The following is a 17,226-nucleotide window of genomic DNA, read 5'->3' as shown; positions in this document are numbered from 1 at the left end:
AAAGTTTGGAGACCCCCTGCTCTAGACCAAGGATACGTTTTCCTTGTGCTCTCCTTTTTTGCTGTGCCCTGTACAGTCCCCGAGCCAGGCCCACAGGAACCTCCTTACTCTGATCTTAGGAGCTTCCGTCTGTGCTCCCCTGCTAACTGGTGGGCCTAAAATTGGGGTCAGAACCCCCCACTCCTTTCAGGATCTAGTGCTTCCTATCTGGAATACATTGCTGGCCCCTCATTCTGCTAATCAGCTTACATGGATCCTTCTGATGAGCCAACGGGCCCACAGCAAGAGTATTTGAACCCTTATGATTGCTGCACCACGCTCTTGCTACCGGTCCCTTGCTGTGTCCGGATCGCTGTACTGAGACTCTGGCCCTCTCCCTTGCTATGCCACACTGCAGTCTTGTGATCCTGCTATTTGTCTCTCACTGCACCCTCGAGTCTTACCCCTGGGCTTGCCCCTTGATTCTGCAGAGTCTCTCTGGCTGTACGATACGGTTATCTTTCCCCACTCCTGTGTATGGAAATACGCCAATAAACACCCCCCACATGTCCCATGTGATCTGCCTCTGTGTGCGCTCATTCAGCTGTTAAAAGGGAATGTCAAAGTAGACCTCTGAAGCCCAACCCATGTGTGCTGGGCCTGGTATCCTGTATAGCACCAAAAGGGTACCAGGCATTGAAACATTCTGTATTCCAGCACCCACAACTGAGATAAAGCCCCCGTACCCTGTAGAATAAACTCTGCGTAAAAGTATAGGTAAAGCCCTAGTCATACAAGGGAGAGAGCAAGGGCTGTGAGTGCATGACCAGGTAAGTAAGCACTGACCACCATGCTGGGGGGGGGGGGGGGGGGGGGTTACATTTATTGCCACTGACCACTAATGCAGGGGAAGTGGTTACAAAAAAAAAAAAAAACACTGCCACCACCAGGGTGGGGGGTTTATTAATAGCATTGCACGTGAGCACCGGTGTAGCAGTATGATGGTTGGGGGTTAAAACCACTACCACCATCAATGAAGGTGGTTGTTATTGCAGCCACTGACACCAATGCTGGGACTATTACGACAGCCACTGAAACCAATATTAAGGTTACGATTGTGGCGGCTCATACCAATGCTGGGCGGGGGGGGGGGGGGGGGGGACTGCATTCACTGACACTGGTGCAGGTTTTTGCTATCACTGACACCAATACTCAGGGTTTTTATTGCAGCCACTAACACCAATGCTGGAGAGTTTTATTGCAGTCGCTGACACCAATGAAGAGGGTAACCACTGCGATCACTGGCACAAATGTTGGGGATTACTTTTGTGGCCACTGACACCAATAAGGGGGTTACCATTGCGATCTGACACCAATACTGGGGTTATCGCAGTCGCTGGCACCAATAATGAGAATTCCGATTGCGTTCACGGTCACCAATGTGGAGGTTATTATTGACATCACTGATGGAGATTTTATTTTTGCAGCCACTGAGACCAATGCTGGTGGTTATTATTGTGCCCACTGACACAAATAATGGGTGTCACCAACAGCGAGGGTTCATTTTAATGCCACTGGCACCAATGTTGGGGCTTATTTTACTTGCATTCTCTACAATGTGCATTGTAGTACACTGCAAAAAAAACACATCAGGATCAAAATTGTTGGGCATTGAGGTGCATTACAGCTCATTCAAAAGGGCTTCCTACCTTGACCCAATGAACCTGAACCCACAAACGCAGTCCTCAGTCAGGGGCTGCACTTGAAGGCCCTCTATAATTTTTAAGTTAGCCTAGGACATTGGGTGGTCAATAAATCATATAGGATAATTCAGCCATGTACTGTACAGACAAACCAATCAGGAGTGGGTGCTGAGCCTCAGTCAGACCACTTATCTGATTTACAGGGAGATTCTGCTTAACCCGTGAACAAGCGTATTAGAATAATGACCTGCCATTCTTCGCATTCATGATGAAACATACATAAAAAGAAGAAAAGACAGAAAAAAATAAAAACTTTTATTACATCACACAATGTATTGAGTTACAATGATGGGAAGGTGACAGTAAAGTATTCCGAGAGGATTCCTTCCATTTCCTCAGACTCGTAGTCCCTAACCAGGAACGAGTGTCCATCGTGTGCACCCCGAATCATTGCAGACAGTACTGTAAATAGAAGAAGCACAACGTGATTCTAGAGAATGGAAATGGGATACAAGAACATCTGCAGTTCAGGCGATTCTCGTTTATATAAAAAACTCTGCAGAGAGAATGAAGGATAGCACTCTCAGCTAGCTACAGACATTCATATAAGCCCATGTGGCCTACAGCCACCTGCCAGGCACCCACACTTCCCCTGTGATAAGGACTTGGTGGCTCTCAGGGGTTGTGTACAGCATAAAGAGGACCCTCCCGGACATTGCAGTGGTTAGTTTGCCTGAAGATATCCATAAGCTATAGTGCTATTACGCCTGACCTGTAGAAAAGGGTATTTCATCTTAAATGGGAACTTCACCCAAAAGAGGAAATTCTGATTTAGCTCCTTTCCCCCTTCATTTTTTTTTTTTTTTTTGGGAGGATTAGAGTGGAGGGGAAGTGGCTATTACCTAGGCGATAAGATCGAAAATAGAACAAAAGATAAACACTATACTAGTGCATCTCCCCGCGCCTCGGAAAAGGTTTTGATTAAATATAAAAGTATAAAAAGGTGTGTAATTAGAAATACAATATAAAAATATATATTGTGTGGCAGCAGCTGTAGGTTTAACCACTATACCACCGGAGGATTTTGCTGTCTTACGTCTGGGCCACGTTTTGCGATTCGGTACTGTGCGACTTTAACTGACAATTGCGCGGTCATGCAACGCTGTACCCAAACAAAATTGACGTCCTTTTATTCCCACAAAAAGAGCTTTCTTTTGGTGGTATTTGATCACCTGTGCAATTTTTACTTTTTGCGCTATAAACAAAAAAAGAAGTGACAATTTTGAAAAAAAAATAACAATATTTTTCACATTTCTTTTATATGAAATTCCCCCCCCCCCCCCCCCCCAAAAAATATAAAAATCAAGATTATTTATCATTTTAGGCCAATTTGTTTTCTGCTACATTTTTTTTTTTTTTCTACCAAAAATATCGCAATAAGCGTATTTTGATTGGTTTGCGCAAAAGTTATTGCGTTTACTAACTAAGGGAAAGATTTGTAGTTTTTGGTGTTTTTTTTAACGAGTAATGGCGGCGATCTGCGATTTTTTTTGCAGGACTGCGACATTGTGGCAGACAGATTGGACCCTTGACTGACATTTTTGGGGGTACCAGTGACATTACTACAGTAATCAGTGCTATACATATGCACTGTTACTGTAAAAATGACACTGGCAGGGAAGGGGTTAATTTTATTGGAGAGGGAGGGGTTAATGTATGCCTGGTGCTTACTGACGTGTGGGGGGGGAGGTGACTGAGTGACACAGGGACAGATCACAGGTTCAGCTATGCTGAACCCTGCAATCTGACCCTGCCTGTCACTTAGGAGATCCGCCCGCTTTGTTTACACAAGCGGCGGATCTCCACACTCGATTCCCCGACGATCGGGGAAGAGCAGCAGTGATCACCGCCGCTATTCCCCTGGTCCGACTCCCGCTGTGACTGAATACAGCGGGAGCGAGCCTCCGGTGGCACGTGCCGCTGAGAGAGGGGAATGTCTGGCGACGTAGGTCTACGTCGCCAGATGTTATCGAGCCACTTTGCCGCAGTAGAGCTCCAGTGAGCAGTGGTAAAGTGGTTAAATGGATGATAGAAAAATAGCCTAGGCTATATACAGCGCTTGCCTCAAAAAAATTATCTTAATGTATGTGAACAATGTTGAAAACTTATCTTTACAGTACAAGTGAAAATACAAATCAATTGAACATATGAAAATTAATAAAAAGTTCCAAGAAATTGATAGATAAACAAGTCTTTTCCGGTGGTGGTCAATATATGTGAATAAAATAAATGTAAAATTCAATAAAGTCTTTTCAAGTGGTGATCTGGGGCAAAGTGCTTCGTGCTCAATAAATAAAAGTTTGTGACGTGGATTCCTCTTTTCCTGTGGCTTGTGGTAGAAATAAAGGACTTACCAGAATTGTTGGGTCCTATGTGCTGTATAGCACTAGGACCTACAGCGCTTGGAGGCCGTTCAGGCTGGATTGGGGATCCCCTTTGTGGATGATCCTGGTGGGATACAGGTTAGGTTCCTCCTTACCCGATCCTCAGGATATGGGGTTAAAAGAAAGGCTCCAGATCGTGTATTATCGTTTTAAAAGTTTATTCATCAAATATTCATAAAAATCGGAGCGAAGAAAGACTCAAACTCCAAGTTTGCAGGCAAAGAAACCGCTTACAACCACCTCCTAGCAGAGTGGCAAGCGGAGTGTTCCAGCTTGCGTTCCACGTGGTGCGTAGCGTGCTGACGTGCGTTCCACAACCTTGACGCGTTTCGTCACTTCCTGTGACGTTTTCAAAAAGGTCACTTTGCACCTGATCACCACTTGAAAAGACTTAAATGTAAAATTCAATAATTTTATTCACATATATTGACCACCACCGGAAAAGATAAGAGCGAAAGGCTCCCTCACTCCGCTGTCTTCTGGGAGATGTCACAGGTCCATTCACAGAGCGTGGTTTGCCAGGTGAGTGCCCTGTTATTAAAAGTCAGCAACTACAGGAGATTATATATATTATCACTACTGTGAAGAACCTCTTTAAAAAAGTAGACTTTTGGTTTGCTCTGGGTGTCAGATGATTACTTTTAAATTTAAAAAAAAAAAGTCAAAGTATGGGCAAAGCTTTTTTTGGTCATACTTCTCTTTTTTTAGGTCACAGGAGTGCACTCACTTTTTCTCTCCTTTGACCCAGAATCTGGAGACATCACAGAGGGCTAGGATTTTTGGAAAGGTTTCCGACCATATTGTCGGGATCCACCCAGCTGCCTGTTTGACAGATGGGTCCGGATCTTAAGCTGGATACGCACTATACAACTTTTGTTGTTAGATTTAATTTAGATTAAAGCCTCGTACACACGCACCGATTGTTGGCCATAAATTTTCGGCCAACGTCCAATCAGCCGATTGTCGGCTTGTTAGTATGATGCTTCCGACAACCGACTGCGACTTTTCGGCCAAACAAAATCTGGTGTGCATGCTATAAAATTTTTGTTGGCCGTCAACAGAACGGCCGATTGTTCCTCAGTCAGAACAGATTTCGGCAGACAAAAATCAGATGAGCAAGACTGGGCATGCTCAGAGAAGAAAAAACACACGGAAAGTAAACCATCACATGACATCACTTCTGAAGTTGGTTGTTGTTGGCCAAAAACATTTGTGTGCAGTCTAGAGCACATTTCAACCAACACTGGACAAAAGTCGGCCGATCGGTCGGCCAACAATCGGTGCGTGTGTACGAGGCTTTACCTTCAACAATGCAGTGCAAGGGCCTGCCTGATTGCATACAAATTGAAAGCGTTTGGATTTGACCTCAGATTATATGGTTTTGGTAAATTTAAAGGAAAAAAATCTAGAAACAATGTTATAGTGTGTATGGCCCATTAGCGTGTGGCTGAGAGCTGAAGCCAGCTGTGCCTTGCCCCTCTACAGCAAACACTGGAGGGGCAGAGCAGAGAGCAGTGACTGACGGTCAACACTACGTTTAGAGCTAATCGAGAACTGAGCATTCAACAGTCATGCGATCACTCAGTTCTGAGGCTTTGAGCCGCCAGGAGACCGCTGCAGCATCACACCGATGAGTATTTATGTGTTTTTTTATACACTCACCACACCAGAATGCCAAGCGAGAAACCACACCACATTCCAATCGCATTGCCCTTGCAATCTGCAGCTGGTGTCAGTGCAAAGTTAACAATTTTGCAAACACAGTGCGCTTGCCCGCACCGGATCGTATGGTACATAAAAGTACAATGCGATTCAGTTGCAGTCTGTTGTGGTGCAATTTTAGTCCAAAATCGCACTTCATGTGAATCAGTCTTCCTGTGCGATTCACATGCAGTTCCTAGTGTGAATGGGCCTTTATACTTGGTTACATCTCAGTGGTGTACCAATGGCATTTCTCAGGGTGGGGTTCCTGATGGCAACAGCAGTGGAACAGGCCTGTGCACTGGCAGTGGGACAACACAAACGGAAGATAGGGACAGCAAATACGGACCTTCACGGCAGGAGGAGCAGGCACTATTTTAATGTTAGAAAGGTAGGGGTGACCAGCGCTATGGAGTAAAGACCTTAGACAGTGGTGAAGGTGTAAGCTGCCAACAACCGAACCCTCAAGGGGTTAAAGTGTGAAATATATATAAAAGGAGGTTGTAACGGCGCTACCTTAAAGTGAATAAGTGCTTGTTATATGTGCCAAAAAATAAAGTGCCAATAAAGTAAAAATGTGTCATAAAAATCATTGGTTTGAAATAAAGTGCACTAGTGGTTTGTGGTGTGACCAAGTTAGCTGATTATTAACCTGGGCCCATGAGGTGCAACTTTGTAAAGTGCAAGTGCTGTGTTGCATATACTCAAGGAGTATGAAACAATAAGTTCCCAATGTGCGTTTATTTCATGATGGCCGTTAATAATTTCAGCAAATTAAATTAAAATTCATAAATAAACCAGTGATTAAAATACATGAAAACAGTGAACATAAATTTATCCGTGCTATGCGTGGCGTTTTGTTGCCACTTATGTGAAAAGTAACAGGTTATATGAGAGAAAGAAATAGATAAAAAATGGGGTTGCAATTCTTTTGTACATCCACTAGATGTCGCCCCTAAGTATACGACCTGTACTTGAGGAAGAATGGTCGGTTGCTTCCGGGGTCCTCCAGTGAGCCAAACTTGGCTTTTAGTACTGCACACAGCTCTGGATATCCATCCTTCCCGGCGATCCGCTCCCGATGTGACGTCCTATAAGAGATCGCTCCTCACCATAACACACCTCTCCCGTCCTCTTCAAGCAGGATGGAATATAGAGACCGGAGATCTTCTCGAAGAGGCAGACGCCACGGGGCGTCGACCGCCAAATGCACGAGGTCTGCGTACCAGGACCGGCGAGGCCAGTCCGGTGCCACAAAAAACACTGTGTTCTGGTTCCGAGTTCAACCTGCGAAGGAACCTGGACAGCCATTGAAACGGTGAAAACGCATACATCAGTCGGTACTGATGCCACGGAGCTACCGACGCGTCTGCCCGAGGATCGCGCGGCCTTGCCACAAAGCCTTTTCACCATGCTGTTTAGATGAGACGCGAACAGGTCTACCTCCGGAAGACCCCACTTCGCGCACCACATCTGGAAGACATCCGGGTGGAAGGACCATTCCCCCTGGTCCGGGGACTGTCGGCTTCAGATAATCCGCCTGCCAGTTCTCCACCCCCGGAATGTGAACCGCCGATATCGCCGGGACGTGTGTCTCGGCCCAAGACAGAATGTCGGCCACTTCCCGAGCCGCTCGGGCTCTCTTGGTGCCCCCTTGGCAATTGACGTAAGCCACCGCCGTGGCATTGTCCGTCTGCACCCGAACCGGACAGCCCTGCAGCCCGTCCGGCCAATGGTGAAGGCAGAGATTCACCGCACGCAATTCCAGAATGTTGATCGGAAGGGAGGAAACCTCCTCCGACCAAGTTCCCTGGGCGGACAGAACGCCCAGAACACCACCCCAGCCCGACAGGCTGGCATCCGAGGTGACCACCGTCCATTAGAGAGGACGAAAAGACTTGTCCCCCGACACCGCCGGGGACTGGAGCCACCACAGAAGGTCCCTTCTGGTGCGATGGCCCAACGAAATCTGGAGATCCAGAGATTGCGGTCGCCCGTCCCACCTGGACAGGATCTCCGCTTGGAGACCCCGCGTGTGAAACTGGGCGAAGGGAATCGTCTCGAAGGCCGAGACCATCAATCCCAGACAACTCAAGCGCATCCGGAGTGACGAGCACGGAATGTCCCTAAGGGACCTGACTTCTTCCTGAAGAGTCCTGAGTTTGTCGTCTAGTAGGAAGATCTTCGCCCGGACCGAGTCCAGAATCATTCCCAGGTAGGGAAGACGAATCGACAAACACAGCGTCGACTTTGGAAAATCATCGTCCAACCAAACTCCTGTAGAGTCAGCATCGTGATGGACAGGTCCTCCTCCAGACCCTGGCTGGTCGCAGACCGAACCAGAATATCTTCCAGATACCCCAGGACAGGGATGCCCTGGGCTCCCAACAAACCAGAAACCGGTGCAAGCACCTTGGCGAAAAACCGTGGAGCTGAAGCGAGACCAAAAGGTAACGCCACGAATTGGTAGTGATCCTCCGCAATGGCGAATCGAAGGTACCTCTGGTGACCCTCGAAAAACGGGATGTGAAGGCACGCATCCTTCAAGTCGATGGAAGCCATGAATTCCCCCGGAACCAGGGCAGCCACCACCGACCGCAGGGATTCCATGCGGAACTAGCGAACCCGCACAAAGCGGGTCAGAGCCTGTAAGTCCAGAATTGGACGTACCCTGCCCTCCTTCCTGGGCACAGTGAACAGATTGGAAGAGAAACCCCTGAAATCTGTCCCGATGAGGCACCGGAACCTCCTGAAGGAAAAAAACCTGCTCTCCGGCCGAGAGAGAAAACTCGATCTTGTAGCCAGAACGAACAATTTCCTGAACCCACCTGTCCCAAACACGGGCCAACCAGGGTTGAAGAAAAACCGAGCAAGCGTCCCCCCACCCCAGAACTGGGTGAGGGCGCCCCTGCAGGCCACATTGCTATTGGCAGCGGGTCCGGACTGGCTGGACTTCTGGTAACCTGACCACGGCTTCTTTTGGGAGCCTTGACCTTTGAACGGCTTGCCCTTATAGTGCACCCGAAAGGCACGAAAGGACCCCCGAGAGGGCCTAAAAGAAGCATGCTTCTTACCATGAGCAACCTTAGCCTTGCGGGATTGGGGCAAGAGCGTGCTCCTACCACCCGTGATCCCCTTTATCAGTGTATCCAAGGATTCTCCAAAAAAAAGGCGAGATCCATCATAGGACAGATTGGCTAAGGTCTTGCGCGAAGATTGGTCCACAGACCAACACCGCAACCAAACCAGGCGGCGAGACAATACCGCCACACTGTGAACACGTGCAGCCAACGGTACTATATCCAAGTCCGCATCACACAAATACATGACACCCTGATGGATTTGATCCACCATATCCAATGTCGCCGGTGAGGCTGAATCAGCCACCAGGACGCGCCTGAGTACCTGCGTCCAATTCGCGACAGCCTGGGCTGTCATAAGCGAAGCAAATAGAGCCTTTAGCATAGAACCCGTAATAGAGTAAGTATGACGGGCAAGAGACTCCAGCCTCCTGTCCGTAGCATCCCGGAACACCGGGGTGTCCTCTGCAGGAATCGCAGTGGACTTATTCAAAACCGCCACCGCGTGATTTACCGGAGGTGGCACACACCACCGCTCATCAGTAGCGGGCGTGAAAGGATACTTGGGCGTATATTGCGCCATTTTTCCTTAACAGCGCGCAGAAAAACATCAGTGCAAGGAAAGACCTGCGAAGTCATGCGTCTTTTCTGCGTCCCATAAGCTGCCAGGGCAGCAGGAGGACATGGTTCATCCTGTAAACGCAGTGTTTGCTTGATAGAAGCAATCAATTCATCCATGAGTGCAAGCTCTTCAGGCGAGCCAGGGGGAGAATTATCCACCCCTTCTACCCCAGCCTCCACCTCGGACCCCCAAGATCCAGGGAGGAACGGGACCCTGATAAGGAGACCCCAGCTATAGCAGCCCCATCACCATCACCCTCTGAATCAGAGGAAATTGAAACTCTGGGCCGTTTTGTGGATCGAGCAGCCACAAGCATTTTCACCTGAGCAGCAATGTTAGCCACAACCGCAGCCAAACCCCCCCCCCCCTGGGGGGGGGGGGAAACAGCAGTCCCTTGGTCACCCACCAAAGTGTTAGGAAATTTCCTGAGAATCCATTGCCCCAATACCATGCCAGAGAATAAAGGGTTAACAGCCCCTTAAACAAGCGCGGCGAGCGCTGCCCACCGCACACACACACTAGCACAAGTTTGACCCCCCACAGGGAGAAAAAACTCAACTCAGGCAAGGAAATAGGGACAGGGAGGTAAAAACCTGTAAAGACCACCGCTGCTGCTGCCTCGATCGGGAAAGGAAGCTATGCAACACAGGGCGCTCTATGAAAGCCTATGGAAGGCTACAAGAAAATGGCCACCCGCAGTGAGACCATGCGGCCGGAATGAGCGCTGCCAAAATGGCGCCGTCTGGCGCTGAAAACGCCGCTCCTCCACCTCAGTGAAGTGGAGAAAACACACCACATGTATTAAAACATGGCGGAACGCCGCAGCGGTCGCTGTAATGTGCCCCAAACATGATATAAACATGCTCCACAGCACACAGCCGTTCACACATTCACAGTCTGACACAGATAGTGCAGCACATCCCCCCCTCCTCGCAGCCCACAGCATGCAGCCAGAGAGATAGGGAACTTAACAGTGTGAACACAGGCAGGGTTACACAGTCCCAGACTGACACCCCCCAGACAGACAGGTCACCACACAGATACACTTACCTCCTAGATGGCGTGGGGAACCCGCACAGGCGAACAAGCCACTGCACATGTGACAGGGAGAGTCGCATCCAGGACGCAGAAAAAATGGGGTTGAGAAACCGCACAGCGTCCAGTGAGGTAGCCACCTCACCATAGCATCCCTGCACCGAACAGGGATGGGTCGTTCATTGCGCCAGGAGCGTTACCTGGCTGAACGCTCGATGGCAGGCTGGGAAGCCACTGACCCACAACCTGCTAACAGGGGGATCAGCCCGAGACCCAGCCCGCACGAATCCTCTTCATCAGAAGAACTAACTAACGCTGACAAAAATAACAGCTAAGTAAAGAGAGAGAAAAAACTCAAACAAAAATCAAAAAAGAATAGAGAAAAGGCTGAGACAAAATGCCCCAGCACAGAGACATCCAGCTACTCCTGACAAGCTAGACATTGAAACTGAAGTATGAAACAGGAAGCAGGAGGGTATAGACTGAGGGGACCACCCCCTGGGGTGGGGATATGTTAAAAGCTTTAATATTGACATATTCTGTTGCCTAGCTACTCCTACGGAGCAAAGTCTAATACCCCATTGTGACGAATATGAAGATGGCGGCGACTGTCGGAGGACGTAAGAGAAAATCTAATTTTTTTTTACATTTTTGGCCAATTTGTTTTCTGCTACCTAGGTTTGGTAAAAAAAAAAATCACAATAAAGCATATTTTAAATGGTTTGCGCAAAAGTTATTGCGTTTACTAAGGGAAAGATGTCATTTTTGGGTTTTTTTTTTTTTTTAACGAGTAATGGCAGCGATCCGCGATTTTTTTTTTGCGGGACTGCGACGGACAGATCGGACCCTTGACTGACATTTTTGACACTTTTGGGGGTACCAGTGACATTACTACAGTAATCAGTGCTATATATGCACTGTTACTGTAAAAATGACACTGGCAGGGAAGGGGTTAATTTTATTGGAGAGGGAGGGGTTAATGTATGCCTGGTGCTTACTAACGTGTGTGGGGGGAGGTGACAGTGTCACAGGGACAGATCGCATGTTCAGCTATGCTGAACCCTGCAATCTGTCACTTCTTGTCACTTAGGAGATCCGCCCGCTCTGTTTACACAAGCGGGCGGATCTCCAGACACGATTCCCCGAAGATCGGGGAAGAGCAGCGGCAATCGCTGCTGCTCCTTCCCTGGCCCGACTCCCGCTGTGACTGAATACAGCACGTGCGCTGCCGAGATAGGGGAGTGTCTGGCGACGTAGGTCTACGTCGCCAGACGTTATCGGGCCACTTTGCCGCAGTAGTGCTCCAGTGAGCAGACACCAAGTGGTTAAAGATCATATGAGATTTTAGTGATCAAGGCCCCCTTGCATAGGGGGGTTTCTAGCTTCACAACGTGCTTCCCAGCGTTTTAGTGAACCTGGGAGGTAACGGTGCAGCATTTAGCCCTGCTGCCTTTAGCCAGCCAAAGTCTATGGCAAGCTCTGGATGGATGGCTCTGAATGCTGTACCGAGTCGTACTTGCGGGTATAGCCCTATGCATTCAGGGATGAAGGTCCAGGGCGCAGAAAACCTGCTTTTTGGGCATACATCCCTGAATGCATAGGGTCATAAAAGGGAGTACCACTTGATACAGCCATAGACTTTGGGGTTGATTTACTAAAACTGGTGTGTACAAAATCTGGTGCAGCTCTGCATAGAAACCAATCCACTTCCAGTTACAAACATGTTATACTTACCTGCTTTGTGCAATGATTTTTCATAGAGCAGCCCCGATCCTCTTCTTCTGGGGTCCCCCGCCGGCGCTCCAGGCTCCTCCTCCTTATCAAGTGCCCCCACAGAAAGCCATTTTCCCTGGGGGCACCTATTCAGACTTACTCCTGAGTCCCGCTGCTGCTTCCATCGTCAAGGACAGCGGGACTCGGCCCTGCCCCCCGCGTCGCAGGATTTGAGATTGCTAAGAAAAGGGGGTGGGGGATTCCGGAGGAACAGACGGTTTTTATCACCTTAACCAGTTTATGACCGCCCGCCACAGATGTACTGCGGCAGGCAGCTGCTCCCAGGCGAATTGCCATACATGTAGGGCGCTTGCTCTCAGGAGGCTAGGGGGCGAGCGTGCGACACGCTCCCGCCCCCACTCGTCAGCAGGGAAGCCGATGCAGCGGGCAAGTGGCCCTGATTGCCGCCTGACACCCGCGATTGTTCCTCGCTGAGAGAATGATCAGCTGTTATAAACACAGCTGACTGTTCTTCTCCCTGGAATGATCACAGAGTGCATGTGATCCTTCTATAAAGCATCACATGTCTCTATGGTCATTTCAGAAGCCACGCCCCCCACAGTTAGAATCACTCCCCTAGGCTCAGTTAACCCCTTGATCGCCCATAATGTTAACCCCTTCCCTGCCAATGTCATTATTACAGTAACAGTACGTATTTTTGGCACTGATTACTATAGTAACGTCACTGGTCCCCCCAAAAGTGTCAAAAATATCAGTCAGGGGTCCAATCTGTCCGCCGCAATGTCGCAGTCTCGAGAAAAAAAAAAAAAACGCAGAGTGCCGCCATTACTAGTAAAAAAAAAAAAAAAAAAAAACGACAAATCTTTTCCGTAGTTAGTAGACGCGGTAACTTTTGCGCTAACCAATCAAAATACGCTTATTGCGATTTTTTTTACCAAAAATATGTAGTGAGTTTCAGAATGTCATAGCAGAATGTGAAAAAACTGAATTTTTGTAGAATCTTACCGTAAAATTCCTTTCTCTGAGTCCTTTGACAGTCGCAGCCCACTCATTCAGTCTTCACCAATGGGTATTGACCTCTTATCCATAGGAGCAAGCTAGGCATAAGACTTCAAAACAAAGTAATTTACAGATACACACCTATGGGGGCTGTCCCACTGGTCCAATACCCCCCTGCTATCAGCATTCCCAACTCAGTTTGGTAGCAAGCAGTTAAGAGTCCAAAAGAACCCCAATAGAGGGGCGGGGGCGGCGACTGTCAGAGGACTCAGAGAAAGGAATTTTACAGTAAGATTTTACAAAAATTCAGTTTTCTCTTACGTCCTCCGACAGTCGCTGCCCACTCATTCAGTCTTCACCAATGGGATGTCCCAAAGCAGTGTAGACATGAGGGGTGGGAAACGGAACCGTCACAAAGGCAACGCAGCACCCAAGTCAGAGAAAGGTAAATCCTCTGGGCAACAAAAAAGGGATCAACTGGAGCAACAACCCAGGAAAGCAAATAAACAAGGGTAAAACAACCCCAACAGCCAGGGACCCGCAAAACCAGGGTCCACTTAAGGCACTGCCGCACAGAGAACTTTGTGGCCAAAGGAGGCATCAGCTGATGCCAGAACATAAAGTTTGTAAAATTTGGAAAAGGTGTGCACCGACGACCAAGTCGCAGCCTTGCACACCTGAACCACGAAGCCTGGATGTTGGAAGGCCCAGGACGCACTCACCGCTCTGGTAGAGTGCGCCTTGACAGGGAAGGGCAGAGCCCGGTCCCTAAGCGAATAGGCCTGTACAATCGTCTGTCTGATCCATTTAGAAATGGTTGCCGCAGACGGAGCCATACCCTTCCGAGGTCCCTCAGGAAGGACAAAAAGAGAATCCGACTTCCGAAAGGATTCAGTGGACGACAGGTAAACCCTGATCACCCGGACAACATCCAAGGAATGTAAAGCAAACTCCCTAGGATTCGCACATAGCGAAGGCAAAACAATGTCCTCATTAAGGTGAAAATCAGTAACCACCTTAGGAAGGAACTGGTTAGGAGTCGGACCACCTTATCCCTATGAACCACCAGGTAAGGGGAGCGGCAAGACAGGGCCGCCAATTCCGACACTCTGCGGGCAGAAGTGATCGCCACCAGAAAGGCAACCTTTTGCGACTGCAGAGGCAAAGAAATTTCCCTGATGTTTTCAAAGGGAGGACGTTGCAAAACGGACGGAACCAAGTTCAAGTCCCAGGGAGGTAAAGGCGCCCTCCGAGGGGGGGCCAAATGACGCACACCTTGAATAAAGGTGCGAATCAAAGAGTTAGACGCCAAGGGGCGCTGAAAAAGGACAGCCAGTGCAGATATTTGGCCCTTAATCGTGGTCAACGCAAGGTGCTGGTCCACACCAGTTTGAAGGAAAGCCAACACCGTCGCCACCGAGGAGTGAGGAGGTACGCCCCTGGATTCACACCAAACAAAATAAGCCTTCCAGGTACGGTAATAGATCTTACCAGACGAGGCCTTCCTAGCCGTGAGTAGGGTAGGAATGACCTTCGATGAGAGACCCGTCTCTCAGAACCAGCGACTAAAGCAGGATGGAAGATCGGTTCCTTAGACAGTAGATCGTCTCGTAACGGTAGCCGCCATGGAGGCTCGACGGCCAGTTGAATGATGTCCGCGTACCAAGACGGGCACGGCCAGTCCGGGGCCACCAGAATCACCAACTTCGGTTCCGAGACCAACCTGCGAAGGAAGCAGGACAACAACTGAATCGGGGGAAAGGCATATATCAGACGATACTGATGCCAAGGCACCACCAGCGCATCCGAGGCATCTGCCAGAGGATCGCACATTCTTGCCACGAACCTTCCCACCTTGTTGTTTAGCCGGGACGCGAACAGATCCACATCCGGGGATCCCCATCTCGCACACAGCATTCGAAACGCCTCCGGATGCAGGGACCATTCCCCCTGGTCCAGGGTCTGGCGGCTCAGATAAATCGGCCTGCCAATTCTCCACACCCGGAATGTGAACTGCCGAAATCGCCGGGACATGTGTCTCGGCCCAAGACAGAATTCTGGTCACTTCCTGGGTCGCCCGGGCACTCCTGGTGCTCCCTTGGTGGTTGATGTAAGCCACCGCAGTGGCATTGTCCATCTGCACCCGTACAGGGCGGCTCCGAAGACGATCCGACCAATGGAGCAGGCACAGCCTGATCGCTCTCAATTTCAAGATGTTTATTGGCAGGGAGGATTCCTCCACTGACCAAGTGCCCTGGGCAGACAGGGGCCCAGAACGCCACCCCAGCCCAACAGGCTGGCATCCGTGGTAATCACCGTCCACAGCAATGGCCGGAAGGATTTCCCCTCCGCTACGGCCGGAGACTGGAGCCACCACAGAAGATCCACTCTGGTTTGGCGCCTCAAAAGATACCCTCAAGTCCCAGGACTGAGGAAGTCTGTCCCATCTGGCCAGTATCTCCGCCTGGAGAGACCGCGTGTGAAATTGTGCAAACGGTATCGCCTCGAAGGCTGACACCATCAACCCCAGGGACCGCATACAGGTCCTGAGCGACTGGGACTCGTTGTCCCTGAGGGACCGGACCTCGTCCTGCAGGGTCCGGAGCTTGTCCTCCGGCAGAAACACCTTCGCTTGGGCGGAGTCCAGGACCATCCCCAAATAGGGGAGACGAACCGAAGGAGACAAAGTCGACTTCTGAACGTTCATGGTCCACCCGAACTCCTGGAGCATCTGAACCGTAGTGGACAGATCGCGCAGCAGGCTCTGACTGGCACTCGACCTTAACAGGAGATCATCCAGATATCCCAAGATCGCAATGCCCTGTGCCCGTAACAGGGCCAAAACAGGAGCCAGCACTTTGGTAAACACCCTCGGAGCCGAAGTGAGAACGAAAGGTAACGCCACAAACTGATAAGTGTGCCTCCGCGATTGCGAATCGGAGGTTCCTCTGATGACCCTCGAATATGGGGATGTGTAAATACGCATCCTTGAGGTCGATAGAAGCCAGGAAATCTCCTGGGCTCAAGGAGGCTACCACCGAGTGGAGCGATTCCATGCAGAATTTGTGAACGCGCACGAATCGGTTTAGAGCTTTCAAGTCCAGAATTGGACGCACCTTGCCCTCCTTTCTGGGCACAGTTAACAGATTCAAGTAAAACCCCTGAAATCTGTCCCGATGTGGCACCGGGATGATAACCCCCTGGGTGAGAAGATCCTGAAGTGCCCGATGAAGATCTTGCAAACGATCTGCGGTCAAATGAAGATTTGAGGCAAAGAACCTGTCCGCTGGCCGCGAAAGGAATTCGATCTTATAACCAGATCGAATGATTTCCTGAACCCACCTGTCCGGCATCCGGAGCAGCCAAGGTTCGAGAAAACCGCGCAGACGTCCCTCCACCCCTGGAACGGGTGAGGGCGTCCCTTCAGGTCGAGGCAGACTGGGCCGCCGCTCCAGCCTGGGCGGCCTTTGACTTGCCCGCCCAAGGCTTACTCTTGCCACCATGGCCTTTTAAGGGTTTCCCCTTGTCCTGTGCTTTGAAAGCACGAAAGGACCCCTGGTTCGGTTTAAAGGAAGGGCCGCTTACCGCGGAAGAACTTACCCTTAGGATTCTGGGGCAGCTGAGTGCTCTTGCCCCCAGTGACTCCTTTAACCAACCAATTCGTCCAGGGATTCCCCAAAAAGACGAATCCCCGCATAAGGGATGTCAGACACCGTCTTCCTGGAAGTCTGGTCAGCCGACCAGCTCTTTAGCCAAACCAGGCGACGGTTAAGCACCGCTACACCAGACAGGCGCTCGGCTAAAGGGGCCTCATCTAAGGCCGCGTCACACAGGTACATAACCGCCTGACTAATCTGGTCCACCATCTCCAAAGTAGTAGCGGGGGCAGAGTCAGCCACAAGGGTGCGCCCAAGCACCTTGGTCCAGTC

General features: G+C 49.8%; 1 protein-coding gene across 1 annotated transcript in view; it reads right to left on the bottom strand.

The window, feature by feature from the left end:
* Positions 1-1,981: 1,981 nt before the first annotated feature.
* The window catches only part of DNPH1 (2'-deoxynucleoside 5'-phosphate N-hydrolase 1), a 35,185-nt gene continuing 19,940 nt past the window's right edge, over positions 1,982-17,226 (bottom strand). The window contains exon 3 of the mRNA XM_082248870.1: positions 1,982-2,144. Within this exon, the coding sequence (XP_082104996.1) occupies positions 2,023-2,144 (122 nt within the window). The 3' untranslated portion in view covers positions 1,982-2,022. The remainder of the gene's footprint in view (positions 2,145-17,226) is intronic.

The sequence above is a fragment of the Pelophylax lessonae genome (genome assembly GCF_965119305.1).
Source record: "Pelophylax lessonae genome assembly, chromosome: 3".
Classification (NCBI taxonomy): Eukaryota; Metazoa; Chordata; class Amphibia; order Anura; family Ranidae; genus Pelophylax; species Pelophylax lessonae.
Note: the sequence above shows the minus strand (reverse complement) of the source record. Positions and strands in the feature narration are given on the sequence as shown.